This window comes from Bombus terrestris, chromosome 4 (genome assembly GCF_910591885.1).
Source record: "Bombus terrestris chromosome 4, iyBomTerr1.2, whole genome shotgun sequence".
NCBI lineage: Eukaryota > Metazoa > Arthropoda > Insecta > Hymenoptera > Apidae > Bombus > Bombus terrestris.
Window position 1 is genome coordinate 15,495,402 of NC_063272.1, and position 16,979 is coordinate 15,512,380.

Consider the following 16,979-nt stretch of genomic DNA (forward strand, 5'->3'; position numbering starts at 1 on the left):
ATAGCAGAAATGGAAGCAAATAACGAAACACGAATAAACCTCGTAAATCATACTGCATTTTTCACGTTATATTAAAGTTACTAATTATATTTTTCGTATCATCTATTCTTCCCTTTATTTTACATACTCGAATTAATGTACATATATCTTTATAAGTCGTATCGTAATTCGAAGATTCTTATCGTCTGGCTTATCGGTGCGTTTGTCCGTTCATTTCAACAAGAAAGAAAATTGTAATGGACGTAATAGTGGAGAAACATGGAAGAGACAAAAACTTCCGAATGCGGTTCTTTGGATCTCACTAGCCGTTTCATCGTGCCGTAGACTCGGATCGTTTCTAAATATCTTCCAACCAATAATCGTGGATAAATCTCGATTAGCGCAAACGAATGTCTATCATAGTTATCAAGTAATCAAAGGCCCCTTCGACTGCTATCACAAATAGAGAAAAAGAGCGTATCAAATTAAAATAGTTCTTATTGAGGATAATAAAATTTTTCCTTATCTAAGAAATATATGTAAGTATATATCTATATATATATATATACATATATGTATGTATATATATACAAAGAGAAAGAGGATCGTTGTTTTTTTGGATTGACATTCACAGTTTTGCGAATTAAAGAATGGTACATGCGTATTTAAATAGCTATTTCTCCATACAATTCACACGCTGCGCAATTCTGCGACGATCTATCGCGAGTGAGCGATTGCAATTGCAAGAAACGCTATGGAATAGTAGAATTTCCAATGTCTCCGTAATGAAATGTAATGTTACAGGTACCTTCGAGCATCAACAAGTTTTTTTATAACGATGCATTAGATCGTATTCTTAGATAACATCGTTCGGACTTGTACAGGTAGAAGCAACCGTATCGATCGATATCGAATCGCCGAGCCACCTTCTACCAATTCCTTAAACAAGACCTTTTATCTGTTACAACGCGTCAAAATTTATGATCAAGTAGTTGGAGGAGACGATTTGACACAGGTATAGTGTGAAGTTGTACGCGTCAAACAGCTCCGTACTCTTCGCTAGATGGCGATTCGTCGCTAGGTGGTGGCCTGGCCGGTCTTGGTGGCCTGGGTGGTCTATGCAAGTGTACACTAGGAGCCGGTCTTCTCGGAGGAGGTGGAGGGTGAGTTCCGTAAGAGGTGTCGTCCCCTTCTTCGCTACTGGGCGAAGGAGATGGCGCTCTGTCTTCTTGTTCTTGCAACAGTTGTCGAAATTCTTGTATAGATTCGTTCAGGGACCAAAGTTGAGCGAGCAAAGAGAGATCCAGTTGTCGAAGGCCAAACTGTAAAACGTTACGATGGATTAGCGTATCTACGCGTGTGATGGTATTTACGAACGCGTGGAAATAATATTCGATAACGATTATTCCGTATATAAATGGATTTAATCGTTATCCGTCGGTTATAGTACTGTTGTTTACTACTTAAGAAAGAAACGTCACAAAGCGTTTGATCCAACGAGACGCATTCGCTTTTAGCACGCGGTTGCCAAGCGGTGGAATTCCAAATTTACTAATTGATGCGATGTACTCTGAAGAGAGTGGCAACTCTCGGGATACTTGCCGTGAGAACGAAGGAAGAGGGAATTGGGTAGGAGACGCAAAATGAGAATGGGAATGAGAGGTGTTGACCAAGAACGAAGGAACAAGAAAGGAGGGAATAACGAGAGTAGAGGTAGAAAGGAACGAAGGTGAAAGAGAGCGGCCAGAAAAAAGGTGGCGAAGAGGGGAGTCACGCCTGAGGGAATGCAGCGTGGGAGCGGCTGTGCCAGTTCACTCCGTGTGTGGATTAACTATTAAACTATTAGCCCGACTTTCGAGCGAACTATCTTTTGGACGGCGACCGCTATATTCATCGTACATCATAGATCGAAAATTTGACTAGATGGATATAGACTATCTTGCTAGTAAAATAGCTTTCCGTCGACCTGATTCAAAGGAAGAAGGAACGAGGAAAAAAGCTTGTCCTCGACGCAACGGATGACACAAAGAACGCGTTAGTTTCTCGAGAGAAAAGCCCACGCTTTGAATACATATTCACTGTGTTTTACGATGTGGCATACACGCGTAATAAGGCCTCGAGGTAACGGATTCGATCGGAACGACTCCGTTTAACACGACATGTACGAGGTGATAGAAAGGCTGATTATGCTTGAAAAACGTCTGGTTTTCATCTTAGTTACAAAGCTTGACATTCCGCTAACACGCGATGAGTGACGTTTTCATTATTCCGACCTTCCGCCATTTATAGAAACCTTGCATCGTGACTCGTAAATCCGTGGAATTTTCCTAGTGACTCGTTAATCTATAATCTTGACAGAAACACGTGATTAACACCGCCTATTCGAACCAGCCTCCTCTGGCAATTATATCTTTATTCGATCGATATCTTTTCTGCTGTTTCTTTTTAATAAACAGTTCCTGTCTACCGGCAAAAAATGATCTGGCACTAGAGAAGATCGATATCTTTTCTGTTGTTTCTTTTTAATAAACAGTTCCTATCTACCGGCAAAAAATGATCTGGCACTAGAGAATGAACAGGTATAAGGATCCGATACTACGAAGTTTTCAATAACCACCATTTCTCTCCTGAGTATGGCCAGCTGTGTATCCAACGTGGTAAGCTGTCGAGCAGGTGGCGATGGCCTGGACGACGATTGGATCGAAGTTTTACCGCCTCTTTGTGTTTTACTGGAAGATCTGGTGGGCGGTGGAGGTGGCTCGCAACCCTCGCTTCGTCCACCGCTCAAATTGAATCCACTGAGACTTCTCGGTAATGGTGGTAGACCTTGCAGGGAAGACATGGCGATCCTTTCTTGTATGCTGGAAAAAAACAAGAATTTCATTCGACCAACGAAAAGAAAAGAATCGAATGGAACACAGAGGAGATACATTCCGTTATCTATTCGCACAGTTTATTCAAAACGATCGCTGGTAACTAGAAATCGCGAAAGTTTACTCGACGAAACACGAGATCGCGATTCAATCAACGATCTTTAGCCGTGGCAAAACGTTCGTTCGACTGCACGGACCTTGATATGGTATTCGGTTGTTCGTTCGAACGCCACTGTTTCGCACGAACGGCGACGAAGTAGGTTAGCAGGTAAGGAAAATTAGAAACGGGACGATACTTTGATATTACTCGAGGAAAAAGAAACTACGAAGAGTACATCCGGCATCTTACTTTACTTGTTCTTTTTCGTCGAGTGTTTTGTCACGCGATTAAAATTACGCCAGAAAGCGTATCTTGCGAGTCGAGAAAACCGTGTATCGAATTACTGGATCGTTATATTCGAACGAATCGGGCTCCTCGCATGTTTTACAGTGGATATCAAGATCGTTCGATGTACGAACGCGTTAACGACACGTGCACCGTTCCAGCAACTCTTTCTAACTTTAAAATTATATCGATGCTCTCTTTGACGTTAAACTACCTCGGAACGTTAAAATTGCTGTATTTCTCGTTTTCACAACGATTATATCCGTTGATTCGCGTTCCATCGACGACGTCCCCGTCTTCGCCAGATAGTCTAATCTGCGTGGATGAATAGTGGATACCGGCCTCTAGCCAATCCTGCCGGTGAATGTTGTCGTTGTCGTTATCGTTTTCGTTGGCTCTGTCCCTGTCGTGGTGATCGTCGCGTTGATCGTCGTGGTCGACGACATGCTCACCGCGATTGTTCTTGTTGTCAGAATTATCGTTCGATGTCGTAGCTTTACGGTTCAGTTCGTCGATAACAACCACCGTAGCACGGTCAACATTCGAAACCGAAGGTTGACTGTCTGCGTTCGAACCTTCCGTGCACCGAGTCTCGGCACTTTTCTTCGTCGTCGCGTCACGATATTTTACGAGACACGATCGTTGAGTCGGTATCGGCCTTCTCTCCGACCGTTCGTTTCTCTCCGAAATGCTCGATTTCGATTTTCCGATCGTCGACTCCGAAGCATCGGACGGCGTATCCTGACAACGTAGAACATCGTTCAGTGATACGTGCGACTCGACCACCGACGGAGGTTTGGCGGCGACGTCGCCGTGATCGGACGATTCCGTCGTCCGAGAAATCGCCGTCTCGGATATCGCGTTGTCCCGTGTTGGTCCATCGATACACTGTTTACCGTTCTCATTCACCGGTGATCTCACACCGCCGGTCACGCCGTTGAAAAAACGTTCATCGAGGGTCACGCGTTCAAAGACACTGGAATACTCTCGACACGAATTCGAACGGTCTTCTTTCCGACGCGATGTAGGGGAAGAAACGACGTCACCGGTGACGGCGTTCCATTCACTGGAATTTCCCTGATATTCCTGTCCGACGACGGGTGTACGGACCCGCCTTTCCCGCGGATTTCCACGGCGGTCGTCCTCGTCCACGCGCCTTTCACTCGAGACTCGGGCAACGGGTTCGCCGCCGTTGCCGCCATCGCCGAGACTCTTGTCGACGACGTGCCGAACCGGATCGTCGTGATCACCGCCTTCGTTCCCGGTTTCTTTCGGAATCGAGTCTTTGATCGACTCGTAAACGACCGTCCGACCAGCGGCCGGACTCACCACCTGTTGCCGATTGTTCGATCGGTCTCGATCGGATCTCCACGGTTTCGTGTTGGGCGGTGGTGGGGCCTGCCTAGTCGGACAGGGTGGCCTTGGTGATCTTTTAAGGGCTTCGGCGACCACCTGCCGACTCGGCCGTGGTGGTACCGGTGGTGGGTGAGGTCTCTGCGTCGCTGCCAAGTGCATTTTATCTGCGATCTCTTCCACTGCAGCGGCCCTTCTCTACGAGCGGCTACCGTCGTCTCACCGTCTCACCGTACCACGAACATGCTTCTGTTTTATCCGAGCACACCGTAATCGAGGTCGTAGCTGATAACCACAATCTCGGTTATCTCTGTTTATTCCATCTCCGTTTATTCCGACGATAAGTCTCTACCGGTCGATTATGTCACGTTCGAAACACTACGTTTCGATGGGCGACGACTGACCGATAGTTATCTGAAGTCGCGTTATTGTCGTTATCGATGATAAATCAACGTTCGAAATTAAGCGACGAGATTGTTCGTCGAACGTCGTTCGTTGCGTCTTTTACGTCCCATAGATTTTGACGTTCGCTACGCGATTCCAGCACGGTACGCCAATGCAGTGCGACGTTCAACCACGTAGTTTCTCTTTCACTCCAGTTTTGCTATTTATTCTGTTTGAGTTATCTCTCATCCACCTTCGGTCTTCGTTCTGTTCCACCTCCTTCCAGTACTCGTACACATGAGTTGTTCCTTCGAGAAGCACCAACGCAAATAAAAAATGATTACTCGAACGTCGCGCGTACGATCGTCTCCGTGACTCACGGTTTCACGAGAAATCACCAGGTTCGATTCGAGGAACGCGCGACATTTTCAAAGACGCTGGATCATTCAAACGCGAAACAAGCGCGAAACGTTGCCGCGATGTGAAGCGAGTCGAGTTGATGCGAGTTGAGGCGAGTTGTGGCGAGTCGTGGCAAGGTAAGACGAGGTGAGACGAAGTGAGAGGAAGTGAGGTGCGGTGAGGTGAGGTACGGTGAGGTGAGGTGAGGTGAGGCGAGGTAAGCTGTGGTGAGGCGAAGTGAGGTGAGGCGAGGTACGGTGCGGTGCGGTGCGGTGCGGTACAGTGAGGCTAGGCGAGGCGAGGCAAGGCGAGGTGAGGTGAGGTGAGGTGAGATGAGACGAGCAGCGATGAGGTGAGGTGAGGTGAGGCGAGGTGAGGCGATGCGAGGCGAAGCGGCACGTTAGGTTAGACCGACGAGGACTCGGTTGAAGAAACTCGGTCCCTGGTATCCTCGATCCGCTATCGCCTCTATCCTATGTCTCTCGACCCCTTTCCCCTCTTTGGATCGACTAGTGGTCCACCGCGGTAGCGCGTTCTATGCTCCGTTTCTCTCGGTTACTCGCTGAACGACCCGCTGCTAACTGACTCCGCGATCCCACAAACATCCTTCGCGTTCGAGGAACCACGTGACTGAGCTGGAACTCGAGCTCCAGCCCAAGTTCTCGAGGCAGCAGCATCGGATAGACAACCGAGCAATGGACGTGTTACGCCGAACCTTTGCGCCTATATTTCCCGACCGTATATACGTGTGCGAAATGGCACGTCAGTGTAGCAGCCAGTCGGACAACCAGTCAGCTAGCAAAAGGACACGCCGGAAAGGCTCGCAGACTGAAACGGTTGCGACTACTATCGCGGTACTATTCGCAGGCTCGAAGATGGAAAGAACAAGTCGATTACGCGGCTGTGTATATAGATACGCGTAGTAGAAAATTTAAGGAATGCAATTACATCGATAAAGTCCATATTTGGTAATATTTTCTCAAAACGTTCGAGCCACTTGGATATAACTTGTAATTAGGTTCCTCAAAGTGCTGTCAAGCATTCGTACATGTCGATCATTACAGTGTATCTCGAAATATATATTTGTGAAATAACGATGGTCGTGCGACGATATTGCGCGAATATACGTGTACCTTCGAATTTCGCACTCTGTTTCACGACGTACAGAACAGTCGCTCGTTCTACTTTCACCCTAATTCGTTCGCACGGAAGCCAAATCGATCCTACGTTTGCAAACTGTTGTGCGCTGCATCGCATAAAAGTCGGCAATTTTTCGATCCCGGATTAAGCGATAATCCGATAACACGAGATACGTCAGCTTAAAAATCTTACTTATGATATTTTCTTTTAAGACGAGTATCAACGATTAGTGGAAAAAGTAGATAAGAAAATTGATAAATCTGTAAAGTGAAATTTTTGTTGCGCGCGATTCAGTCACAGAAATTACGAACGTTCCGGGTTGCGCCGCAAAGAGTTGTGCACACCAGCCGTATGGCTTTAGATGGCGTTAGATAACACTGCTACCATAAATAAATTCGCTAAAGAACGCGTATTCGCGCGCGTATCGTAAAATATGAATCGGACGGTATTGAATTACGCACGATCGACACAAGAGCTTCCCTGATGTGATACTGCATTCGCACAACGGCTGCTCGCACTCGTGAAATACTGTTACGTAAGCGCGGGCTACGAGAATCTCTTTATTACATCCAAATACACCGTTAACTCTACGATTCGACGCAATCTAACCGAATCGTGTTTTCGAACGAAATCTCCCGGCACCCTACTACTGCTAATTTTCAGTAATTTTCGCTGATGATGGACAATTCCGTTTCCGTAGTGGTTTTCATCGAACCATCGTGGATTCACGAGTAATTGCTAAGAATCAATTGTCCATTGATTATTGTACGATTATGTCCACTTATAGAATTTAACAACGATAACGGTCGATTAATTGTAAAGCTTTGTTTTGTGACCTACATCGAAGTTATGAATCGTTTTAAACGAACTTTGCACAGAACAAAAGCGAAGTCGTAGAAAGTCGGCAATTTTTCATAGGGAGAATTAAAAGGTGACAGTATTGAAACGGCAATATACGTATGTACACGCAAGTACGTATGTACGCCAAGCAAACCTATTTCGTCGTTACGCTTTTTTTAGTTAAATTGCAACAAAATATGCCACCTTTTTACTGTAAGAGATCGAGAATTTCCAAAGAACGTGCGACAATGGCCATAATGTAGAAAGAAACGATGACGAACGATAGCTAACGTTTTCGTCGAATAGAAATTGATGGAATGCTTCGCCTCGAATGAATTCCCTTGGTACATACAACTCACAATGAACGACATTACCTGATTACTCGTTGCGTGCTGACACCTGCGGGACTATCGGCAAACCAACTACTCCTTGAACTTCCATTCTTGACGACACATCGGACAGAGATGCCTGGTTTGATGAGTATTCAACCACTTCATGATGCAGTGTATGTGGAAGCAATGCGAGCATTGGCCCCAAACTGGAACAGTATAGAATGTTTTTACACTATAAACGTTTCCTCCTCGGTTAAGTATCGTAGACACACACACTTTATGTTATCGATGACCACCGGTAATCACCAGACTTTGTTGAGTTTACATTGACACGCGCGAGTACGCGCGCGTCAGAACGTGAGGTATCGTGTGCGAGCGATCCGTTTCATTCGGCACACCGATCGATATTAATGTCTACAGCTGCGCAAACGCTGTCGCGGCATTTTACAAACCTTCGCTCTATCGAACCCTCGTCGTTTCTCATCCACCTTTTCTCTACGCTATTTTCCTTATTACTTTCGTTTCTACATAATCGCAAAAAATAAACGATTCAATAAACCAAACAACGTTTGATACCTTCATGTTTTCATTTTTTTCACCCGATAAACGCGCTAATCAGTTTTACCCAAATATCGAGCTTCGATCTTCGCTAATTCAAGAAATTAAATTAAACTTACCTAAAGGACAATCGTCTCCGGGAATCCTACAGTCTGGACAACTTGCATCAAAAGGCATTCTACATATACCGCAATTGTCATCGTTTGCTATCCAACGCCAGGTGGCAACACCAGTCCAACCTTAAAAAATGTTTACGATTGTTTACTTCTGTATCTAGCGGTTCGTGATTTAATCTACACGATTAAATGGTAACGAAAACTGTAAATAAATAGAACGAATGATATAGCAACTTGTATCTGCTTCGTACGCCTAGCTATCGGTAATTGCAAAAATAAACGAAATGTACTTACGAGCAGATTGAACATTCCGATTTGAATACTTACTTTTTATCGTGACTTTCATTTTATGTGCGCAGCAACGAAATAATTTATTACGTAAAGCGTTGACCAGTGAATGCACGCTGTAAATTAAGCACTGTGAAAAATATATGTTATACCGATATTTTATAAACCACAAAAGACAAACCGTTTATGAAAGACGACTTAAGATTGAAAATGTCTTAACGAATGCTGCACTACAGTCCGGCAACAACTACGCCGCTATGCGACAGGCAACAGAAACTGTTACTAGGCCGCCATACATTCGAACATAAAGGAAAAACGAGTGGAATATACGATCGTGACTATGATTGTGAGAAAAATTTATGATAAGATGTCTCGTGCGTGCATTGTACCGTTTTGCAATAGTAGATATAAATACGACAAAAGGTATTCGTTATTTAAAATAATTGGAAATATAGATTTAAGATAGGAATGGGCGAAAGTCATTCCTAGAATGATAGAATTGAAATCGCAGTAACTCCCATTTAAAAAACATTTTAAAGACAAATATACATATAATAAGATGAAAAGTAATTCAGAGAGACAATTGTAACAACATACTGTTTGAGATAATTAATACTGTTTTGCGTATGTTTTGTGTTGTTGCATTTAATAGATAAATAAAATATAATATTGTTGAATGTATATATAGAAAATATTTCATTTAATTGGTTAATATACATATATACCTGTCTGCATTTATACCAGCTAACATATACTGTTAACTACCAGATACTGTTGGTCGTATATGTGTGCAAGAACAATTTATATAAATAAATATCAAAGTATAAAGCAAATTGAAGGTAAATGAAATTGAATACCATATGAATATATGGAGAAATAGTTGTTTCAAGTGCTTAAGGTGTCTTAAATTAGTGCACTGAATCTGTGGAAAATTCTAGAACGTAAAACGCGCGCATCGATAATTGTTTAATTTACTTTGGATTGACGTCGCTCGCGCAGAAACTCGCCTTTTCGTTTTGTTGTATGATAGAGCCGCGTTGGAAACGGTCCTAGTGGCGGCGCGCCGCTAGGTGATATACGGTTGTGGTTCGTTTTGTGATGCGGAAATGTAAAAGTTTCGCATTGAGAAGAGGAAAATCGACATTGACTAGCGTATATCGTTAGTCAAGGAAAAGGAAGTCACACGGATCACACGATTTCGTCGAGAGTTTCTGTCAAGATAAACGTGAAACAGGATGACACTCGTGGTTTAAGCAAAGATCTCGATCTCGTGTGTTCAGCCTGCCAATCGCGACATGGCGGGTTTTCGAGACGAGGATAAGGCACTATTTCCTATTCAGAGCATCTCCTCCATCGTACGAATCTTTCAAAATCAGTTAGAAAACAGCTCGGAACCAGATTTGGCTTTGCTCTCGATTCTCGTCGGTGCAGTCGAGAATTCCCTAACCTGCAATAGAACATTTGCGTCGCAGGAGACCACTGTTTTTGACGAGCCGAAATTGCCGGCTGTTGAGTTTCATATTGCTGAAGCACTTTATACCAAGTTTCACGCAGTGATTAAGGGTGCGGTGGATCTTACGGTTTACGATACGAGATACGCGACTCGAGAACTCGTCAAAAAAGTCTCCGACGTTATATGGAACTCTCTAACTAGAAGCTATTACAAAGATCGCGCGCATTTACAAAGTCTCTATAGCTACCTCACAGCTAATAAATTGGATTGTTTCGGCGTTGCCTTTGCCGTGGTTGCCGGCTGTCAGGTATTGGGATTTAAAGATGTACACCTTGCTATGTCAGAAGATCATGCCTGGGTGGTTTACGGAGAGGATGGAACTGAAACTGCTGAAGTTACTTGGCATGGTAAGCCATACCTGAAGTTAAAAAGATATTGAACCTAATGCAATTTGATAACTACTAAACCTGATCCTATGTCTTTCATTAGGGAAGGGAAATGAGGATAAACGTGGCCAACCGGTCGAACCTGGTGTAGCTTCTCGATCATGGTTATATGTGAATGGGCAAGCTGTAGTATGCTCTAGAGCAATGGAAGTTGCTACCATAGTATCGGCTATAAATCCTAGTTTAAGCGCTACATCAGACGCAGCTGAGGTTGCATTGCTTCAACAAGAACTATTATGGCTGTTGTACGATTTGGGTCATCTCGCCAAGTATCCTATGGCTCTTGGTAATCTGGGAGATCTCGAGGAAGCAGCTCCAACTCCAGGCAGGCCTCCTGCTATAGATCTCTTTCAGGTATCTTACAAGTTATAAACGAGTATTAGTAGTTGAATTTGTTAATAATTTCAATAAAGGATACACGTAATTTCTTAATGCATGTAATTTCTAGGAAGCTATACGATCAGCGAGAAAATATTATGGAAATGCTCACGTGTATCCATATACTTATCAAGGTGGTTACTTGTATAGACACGGATTGCATGCCAACGCGTTGTCATCATGGGCAGATGCGGCAGATGTTTTAAGGAAGTAAGTACCAATCGACAGAGAATATGATATCCGAAATGAAATTACGAAATTTGTAATCGACGACTATCCCGATTCTAATGTGCAATAGGTATGATTATTCGAGGGACGATGGGGAGATATACAAGGAATTGTTGGAAATAGCGAACGAGCTTATACCTCATACGGTACGAGCTGACGAACGCTTGTTACGACAACCGCGCTGTTTTGCTTATTTGTTGAGGTTTTATGACGGAATTTGTCAGTGGGAAGAAGGAGCAAACACGCCGGTATTACACATAGGATGGGCACGACCATTGGTAAATACCATTTCAAAGTTCGATGCTAGTATTCGTGCTCAGGTAATTATCGATTGTTATGACGTGGAAGCGAAACAGGAAGAAGAAAAGTCGCAGAAAAGGGAGACAAGTCCGGAGGAAACGCTGAACAATAATAACAACAATTACTGTAAAACTAAAGAGAGGGGCAACGCGGCCCGCGACCTGATCAAAAGCTTAGAGTCTAAAGTACCTCCTAATCCAGCACCGATGCATCCTAGTATTCAAGCGTTGACGGCAGCATGTAGCGAAAAGATACTTAATAGGGATTACCTGCTGCAGGGTGGCGGGGAACCGTTTGTTGCTCCGTCGGATGACGCTTTACCTCCCGCACCTTCCACTTCCCAGGAGAACCTTGATCCCGAGGTGGAGACTGATTCCGAACACGAAAGACCAAGGATAACTTTGTACAGTCAAAAAATGAAGGGTCTGAAAGACTTGTTGTTGGCTGAAAAGTTAAACACGCATGCGATATCGTTGCAGCTAACCGCACAGAGCCAGGTACAAATCGGTAAAAAGTCGCGTAATACCGACGAGGTTGGAGTTAGTCAACGTCCAAAAAGGACGCGTCGCGAATAGTATAAGATTTTTGACCGGCGTTTCGGTATCGTAAAGTATTGATGTAAGAGCAGCGCAGATATAGTGCCACTGGATTCATTTTGGTCGGAAAAGAATCTCAATCTTTGCTCACGGTTTCATTCTATTCGAGTGAATTTCTGACCCAAGCTTTTCGCGTTTCCGTCTACAGCTATTTTACTCTGGAAAGCGGACGATATAGCGATGATGACGACGTTGTGCCGTTTTGTTCGAACCCCGTGTCCCGTGCGCGTTTTCGTTTCAAGGAAAGATTCCGATGCTTTCAACTGTCGTGCGGATTTCCACAAAGTACGTCCGCGCGTAATCTTCGGAACGTACTGTCGTCGTTAGATAATAAGCAAAAAATGGATACGAACAAATTTATAGAAGAGTACAAAAAGGATTTTCTCGATTTTAAGTTAAATGTGCCGAAACCGTGAGTGCTTACGTTTCTTCGTATTTTCACGTTGAATATGTATTTAACTGTAAAAATATCTTGTCTCTTCCACAGTGCGTAAAGCTGTGAGTAAATTTCATGTCGATTGGGTAAGGGTGGTGTGGATGGGTGATCGGTTGTGAGAATAGGAATGGCGTGGGACTAGAGGAATTGTGATTGCGCAAATGAAATAGAAAAACGAATCGGACAATGTACCTAATGTATCTTCGCGGAGAGATCAGATTCTCAGCACAGTTATTTATTCTACGATCGGTAATGATGATCGTCGGCGGATCGATTAGTTTCGATCTCGTCTTTTATCCTATTTCTAATCTCTTGTTGCACCTTTATTTATTGATCCACGTGTTTTTTATCGAACTATCGCACTTCGCATATATTAAAATTAACAAGTTGTCGTTAATGTTTTTTACACGATAGTTAAATCTTTTGTTAGACGTACGCTTTTATGATCTAGTAAGAGAGACCACATACATTCCACACTCCGTAAGTGGTGCAAACTAATTAAGTTTTTACCTAAGGTATTTTAAGCATAAAATGCTCGCTTATTTTTATAACTATTTATTTTCAGAGTAATTATAAGTATCTACTACTAGATTCTATTCTTTCGCCACTCGATAGGTAGAACAGGTGAAACGTAGTCCACCGAAACGTGGTACACAGAGTGAAAAGTATTGGACGATATTTCGTCCGTAACGTGTGTGTATATGCGTGTGCGTGTATGTGTATGTGTGTGCGCGTGTGTTTCACAGTACATATATGGAACGAGATACGATAGCTCGTGAAGTTGATCGCGAAATGGGAAACGATACGTACGCGATACGTACGCGATACGTATGAAGTTCCTGAGAGTTTTTCGCGACGTCGTGTAACGTACAAATAATTTTCTTCCGACGTAGCACGCGTCACTCCTTTACGCGCGTATCAGAGAATCCGATGATGAAGATTTTCCTAATTGTTTTCCCCTTTACTTGGCATTTTAATTACAGATCAAGTCACGTGCCGCTTTGTCGCCCTTCGATCAACTATCAGTATTTTGGAAAATTATTCATGCACGCTACGTACGCGCGCGATGCTAGGTGAAATCGTTGATTATCATTAGTGGCTTTGAGTCGGGCACACAACACCTTTCTACGACTTTTATTTCTCCAATGTTTGTCCTCTTGTACAGGTGCACTCCTACGGACACGATACAAATCGAATACTAGAAAAGTAATCGTGACATCGATATTGATGCGAATAGAAATTATTCCACGACGATATCTAGGCGGATTGTTGTAGTATATGTTGTTGAATGAAATGAATATAAACGATCCGAGCAAACCGACGATTAAATAATGAAGGGCGCTATCTTACTGTGATGCTGAATATATACTATATTATACTATATATATACATAAATATATATATGTGTGCGCGCGCGTATGCGTATATATATATGTATCTGTACACACACTCACACATATATACATAATTATATAATTAATAATTGTAGTATGTAACTGATGACTCGGCGTCGGTAGGTTTTCATTTTGTCGCACGAGGTGAAATTGTTAACGCGCGGCGCCGAATTATAATTATTTTAAAAGGCTGCAGGAACGAGAGTAGATACGAGAGAGAAAGACAAAGGAAAAAGAAACAAGGAAGAAGAGGTGTCCGTTGAATCCGTACTGTTCGCGTATTAATATAAGTAATGTTTTCGAATCTTTTTCAATGCGTTTTTGAGATAATATTACCGATCAGACACATATTTTTCTCTCCTGGATATGTGGCACGTTACCGTGTAGTGTAATCGACATTGTGTGAAAATTGTATCGTCATCGCGTGTATCGAAAATTGTAATACACATAGAAAGGGAGAGTAACGCGTGCGTTGCGAGTATAGATTCTTGTAAAATTGAGATATTGTACACTCGTATATGTACGAGACGAATTATTATTTTTCATCGTCAAAACGATGTTTAAATGTGTGCATGTGTTTTTCAAACAGGAACTGACTTGTTCCGCTGTTTTGTAACTTATTTTTTAATTATTTTAAATCCGAATATTCTACGAACCAATTGTGTCCGCGGTTTTATGCGTTATTATCATTCTGCAACATATTGCGAAGAAGCAGAAGGCAAGATAATTAAAAATGTAAAAAAGAAAAGTAACGGTTGTTACTAGATGAAGGAATACTTTTATCACTAAATTATACCGTTTCGCGTGTAGTATTTTGTTGTTTTTTCTTCTTTTCTTTTCTTATTTCTTTGACAGCGGTAAAGGAACGTTTTAAGAGACTACAGGGATTACTATGCGTAAAAGTAATAAGAATAATAGGAGAAGAACTGATGCAACAGAACAGTATTTTTGTATTAGCTATGTCGCGCAGAGGTGTTCTCTCTCTCTCTTTCTCTCTCTCTCTCTCTCTTTTTCTCTTCGAAATATTAATATTCGCAATATTCGGACGTTTAGGGATGAAAGATTGGGATGAAACATCCGTTTCAGTGTCACGGTAACGGTCATCGCGTGCTCGAAGCAAATTAGGGAAACGAAATGTATCTGCGGTGAGAATTCGAAACAACTGTAGAAAAAATAGGGAACGACGATGGATAATCGAAAAATAGTCGAGAAAAGGAATACCGACGAAGCGTCTATCCGTTATCGATCTCGTTCTCGTCCGACTTATTTTCCGGCAGTTCGATCATTATTCGATTATCGATCCTCGTTTGGACATATCGATGGGAGGAAATACTACGCATGCTGCATAAACCTCCGCCTCTGTTCGTGCTTTCCCGTTTGCCAGCCGTATCAATATCAATCCTTCGTGTACTTGTTTTTCTTTCATTTTTTCTTAACCTTGTTACCATCACACTTCATCGATTCGTCTCGAAGAAGATGAGAACAAGATCGTGTGCTATTTCTTTTCGTCATCTTGGTAAACTCTCCACGAAATTCCTCTCTGTTTCTTTCGGTCTCCCCCGATTCTCTTCCTCGAACCAATTCTAGTTTTGCCGGGTAAGATGTTGCCGCTTTTGCAATGCTAAAAAATCAAAAATTCGGAACAGGAGGAGGAATAGAGGTGACAACGTATGTTTATGCTTATTCGTTTTTAGTGCCATACAACGCTACAGTCGGAAACGACTAGCGAATATATTTTTCGTTCTCATTCTGTCGTTATGTTCTCACTCTTCGTCGTTGTGTTACTGATTGTCTAGTTTCACGGTATTCTATTACCGAGGCGTATCGACATAAAAAAAAGAAAGGAGGGGAAAACGTGGATGATGTTTATAAGAGGAACAGGGAAAATGACAGGGAAAGATCGTGCGTTTGAACAGCTGTTCGCTTTGTGGATCGAGTTTTTGTATGATTATAGCGGGGAACGTGAGAGTAGGCGGAGGATCTCGGAAGATTGCATGGAATAACAAATGCGCGATCCAAGGATGATACGTGCTTCTTACCGCGCTCGTAAAATGAGCACCGGTGGTAACGCGGGTGCGGTAATCGTTCTTTATCAACGATAACACGCTTAGTATGCATTCGATCGAGTTTTACCTTCGACGGAACGTGTTTCGCTAGGCGCGTAACGAGGAGACGCTGCGCTATGCTAACTAGAGAGTAAAATCAACTTGGAAACGTACGAATGCGTTAAGCTAATTACATTTGCTATAGCATACATTCTTATGTAAGTACTTAAGAAGCGAACGGATTGTCGACAGATCGCGCAAACTTTCCGATCCCGATAATACGTGTGTTGCGTGTTGCGAACGATGGCTGTCTAGATCTAGAATGTGATCGTGGGGGCATGTGATATGTGTCGGTGATGGCGATGGCTGAGTCGTAGTAGAATGGAATGGTACGGAACGCGTTTCATCGAGCGAAAACAGATGAGCGAAAGAGCGTATTTGGAGGAGAAGTTGGAACACGTTCGCAATCAGTTCATCGAAACGGTATTTGGAACATCGTTAGTCTAGGATCGGACTCCGACTAATTGTAAGCAGATAGCGCGATACGACATCTCGTTTACCTTGTATACCCCTGATGGTATGTGAATTTCGTAAGTCGAAACACCAAGAGACGGTTACGATTCATCGCTTCGTCGTGCGATGATCGTTACATCTTTTCACACACGATATGTGTACCATCGCGTGAGATTGCGGTTACAGGTTTTTCCCTTCAGACAGACGGGTATTCTGATATAAATATACGCACGCATGTATATAAGTACATACATATAAAAGAAAACCAGAATCTGTTACAAGCTGTTTAAAGAGCGGATTATCGTAAAAAAAATTTTACCGTAGATTATATGGTCGAATAATCTGTATTATTCACTCGGACGTTCAACGCATGATAGACGAATGCGCTCACCAGCGGTATTTCCGTTGGCCCCGAACAGAAAAGAACGTGTAATCACAACTATTGTTAACCGGTACGAAACAGTGAGTTTTCAGGCATCATGGAAATGTCTTGTTTTTTTCTGTGAATTACAATAAACTATTTTATTCTACGTGTCGTGGTTA

The 16,979-nt window shown here is 42.9% G+C and overlaps 2 protein-coding genes and 2 long non-coding RNA genes across 5 annotated transcripts; 2 read left to right on the top strand and 2 right to left on the bottom strand.

The window, feature by feature from the left end:
• Positions 1-84: 84 nt before the first annotated feature.
• Positions 85-6,961, bottom strand: LOC100644166 (uncharacterized protein DDB_G0284459). 2 transcript variants are annotated; one of them, XM_048405226.1, is made up of 4 exons: positions 6,706-6,961; positions 3,452-5,282; positions 2,597-2,840; positions 85-1,301 (listed from the first exon to the last, which is right to left on the bottom strand). In XM_048405226.1, exons 2-4 carry the CDS (start codon positions 4,750-4,752, stop codon positions 1,017-1,019), a joined length of 1,830 nt encoding a protein of 609 aa, XP_048261183.1. In that variant the 5' UTR covers positions 4,753-5,282; positions 6,706-6,961; the 3' UTR covers positions 85-1,016. The 2 variants fall into 2 exon arrangements, with proteins under 2 accessions (XP_048261183.1, XP_003395099.2); XM_003395051.4 differs by having other exon boundaries at positions 6,507-6,961.
• Positions 1,236-2,518, top strand: LOC125384967. The gene is made up of 2 exons (XR_007223851.1): positions 1,236-1,344; positions 1,497-2,518. It is a non-coding gene; the product is annotated as an uncharacterized LOC125384967 (long non-coding RNA).
• Positions 6,962-7,727: 766 nt separating the features above from the next.
• Positions 7,728-9,074, bottom strand: LOC125384965. The gene is made up of 4 exons (XR_007223849.1): positions 8,687-9,074; positions 8,363-8,561; positions 7,960-8,209; positions 7,728-7,891 (listed from the first exon to the last, which is right to left on the bottom strand). It is a non-coding gene; the product is annotated as an uncharacterized LOC125384965 (long non-coding RNA).
• A 314-nt stretch (positions 9,075-9,388) lies between these two features.
• LOC100642722 (menin) lies at positions 9,389-16,966 on the top strand. Its single transcript, XM_003395040.4, has 4 exons — positions 9,389-10,507; positions 10,590-10,900; positions 10,995-11,134; positions 11,223-16,966. The coding sequence occupies exons 1-4, from the start codon at positions 9,943-9,945 to the stop codon at positions 12,025-12,027; spliced, it is 1,821 nt and encodes a 606-aa protein (XP_003395088.2). The 5' UTR covers positions 9,389-9,942; the 3' UTR covers positions 12,028-16,966.
• The last annotated feature ends 13 nt before the right edge of the window (positions 16,967-16,979 follow it).

Bases quoted from the DNA above. Each gene is read 5' to 3' on its own strand.
- LOC100644166 (XM_048405226.1), bottom strand. From the start codon at position 4,752: ATGCACTTGGCAGCGACGCAGAGACCTCACCCACCACCGGTACCACCA. The intron at 2,841-3,451 runs GTAGTTTAACGT...GTTTTTTTCCAG, and splicing joins AGCAATTTTAACGTTCCGAG to CATACAAGAAAGGATCGCCA. The intron at 1,302-2,596 runs GTGGTTATTGAA...AACGTTTTACAG, and splicing joins CCATACTCAGGAGAGAAATG to TTTGGCCTTCGACAACTGGA.
- LOC100642722 (XM_003395040.4), top strand. From the start codon at position 9,943: ATGGCGGGTTTTCGAGACGAGGATAAGGCACTATTTCCTATTCAGAGC. The intron at 10,901-10,994 runs GTATCTTACAAG...TGTAATTTCTAG, and splicing joins CTGCTATAGATCTCTTTCAG to GAAGCTATACGATCAGCGAG. The intron at 11,135-11,222 runs GTAAGTACCAAT...AATGTGCAATAG, and splicing joins GCGGCAGATGTTTTAAGGAA to GTATGATTATTCGAGGGACG.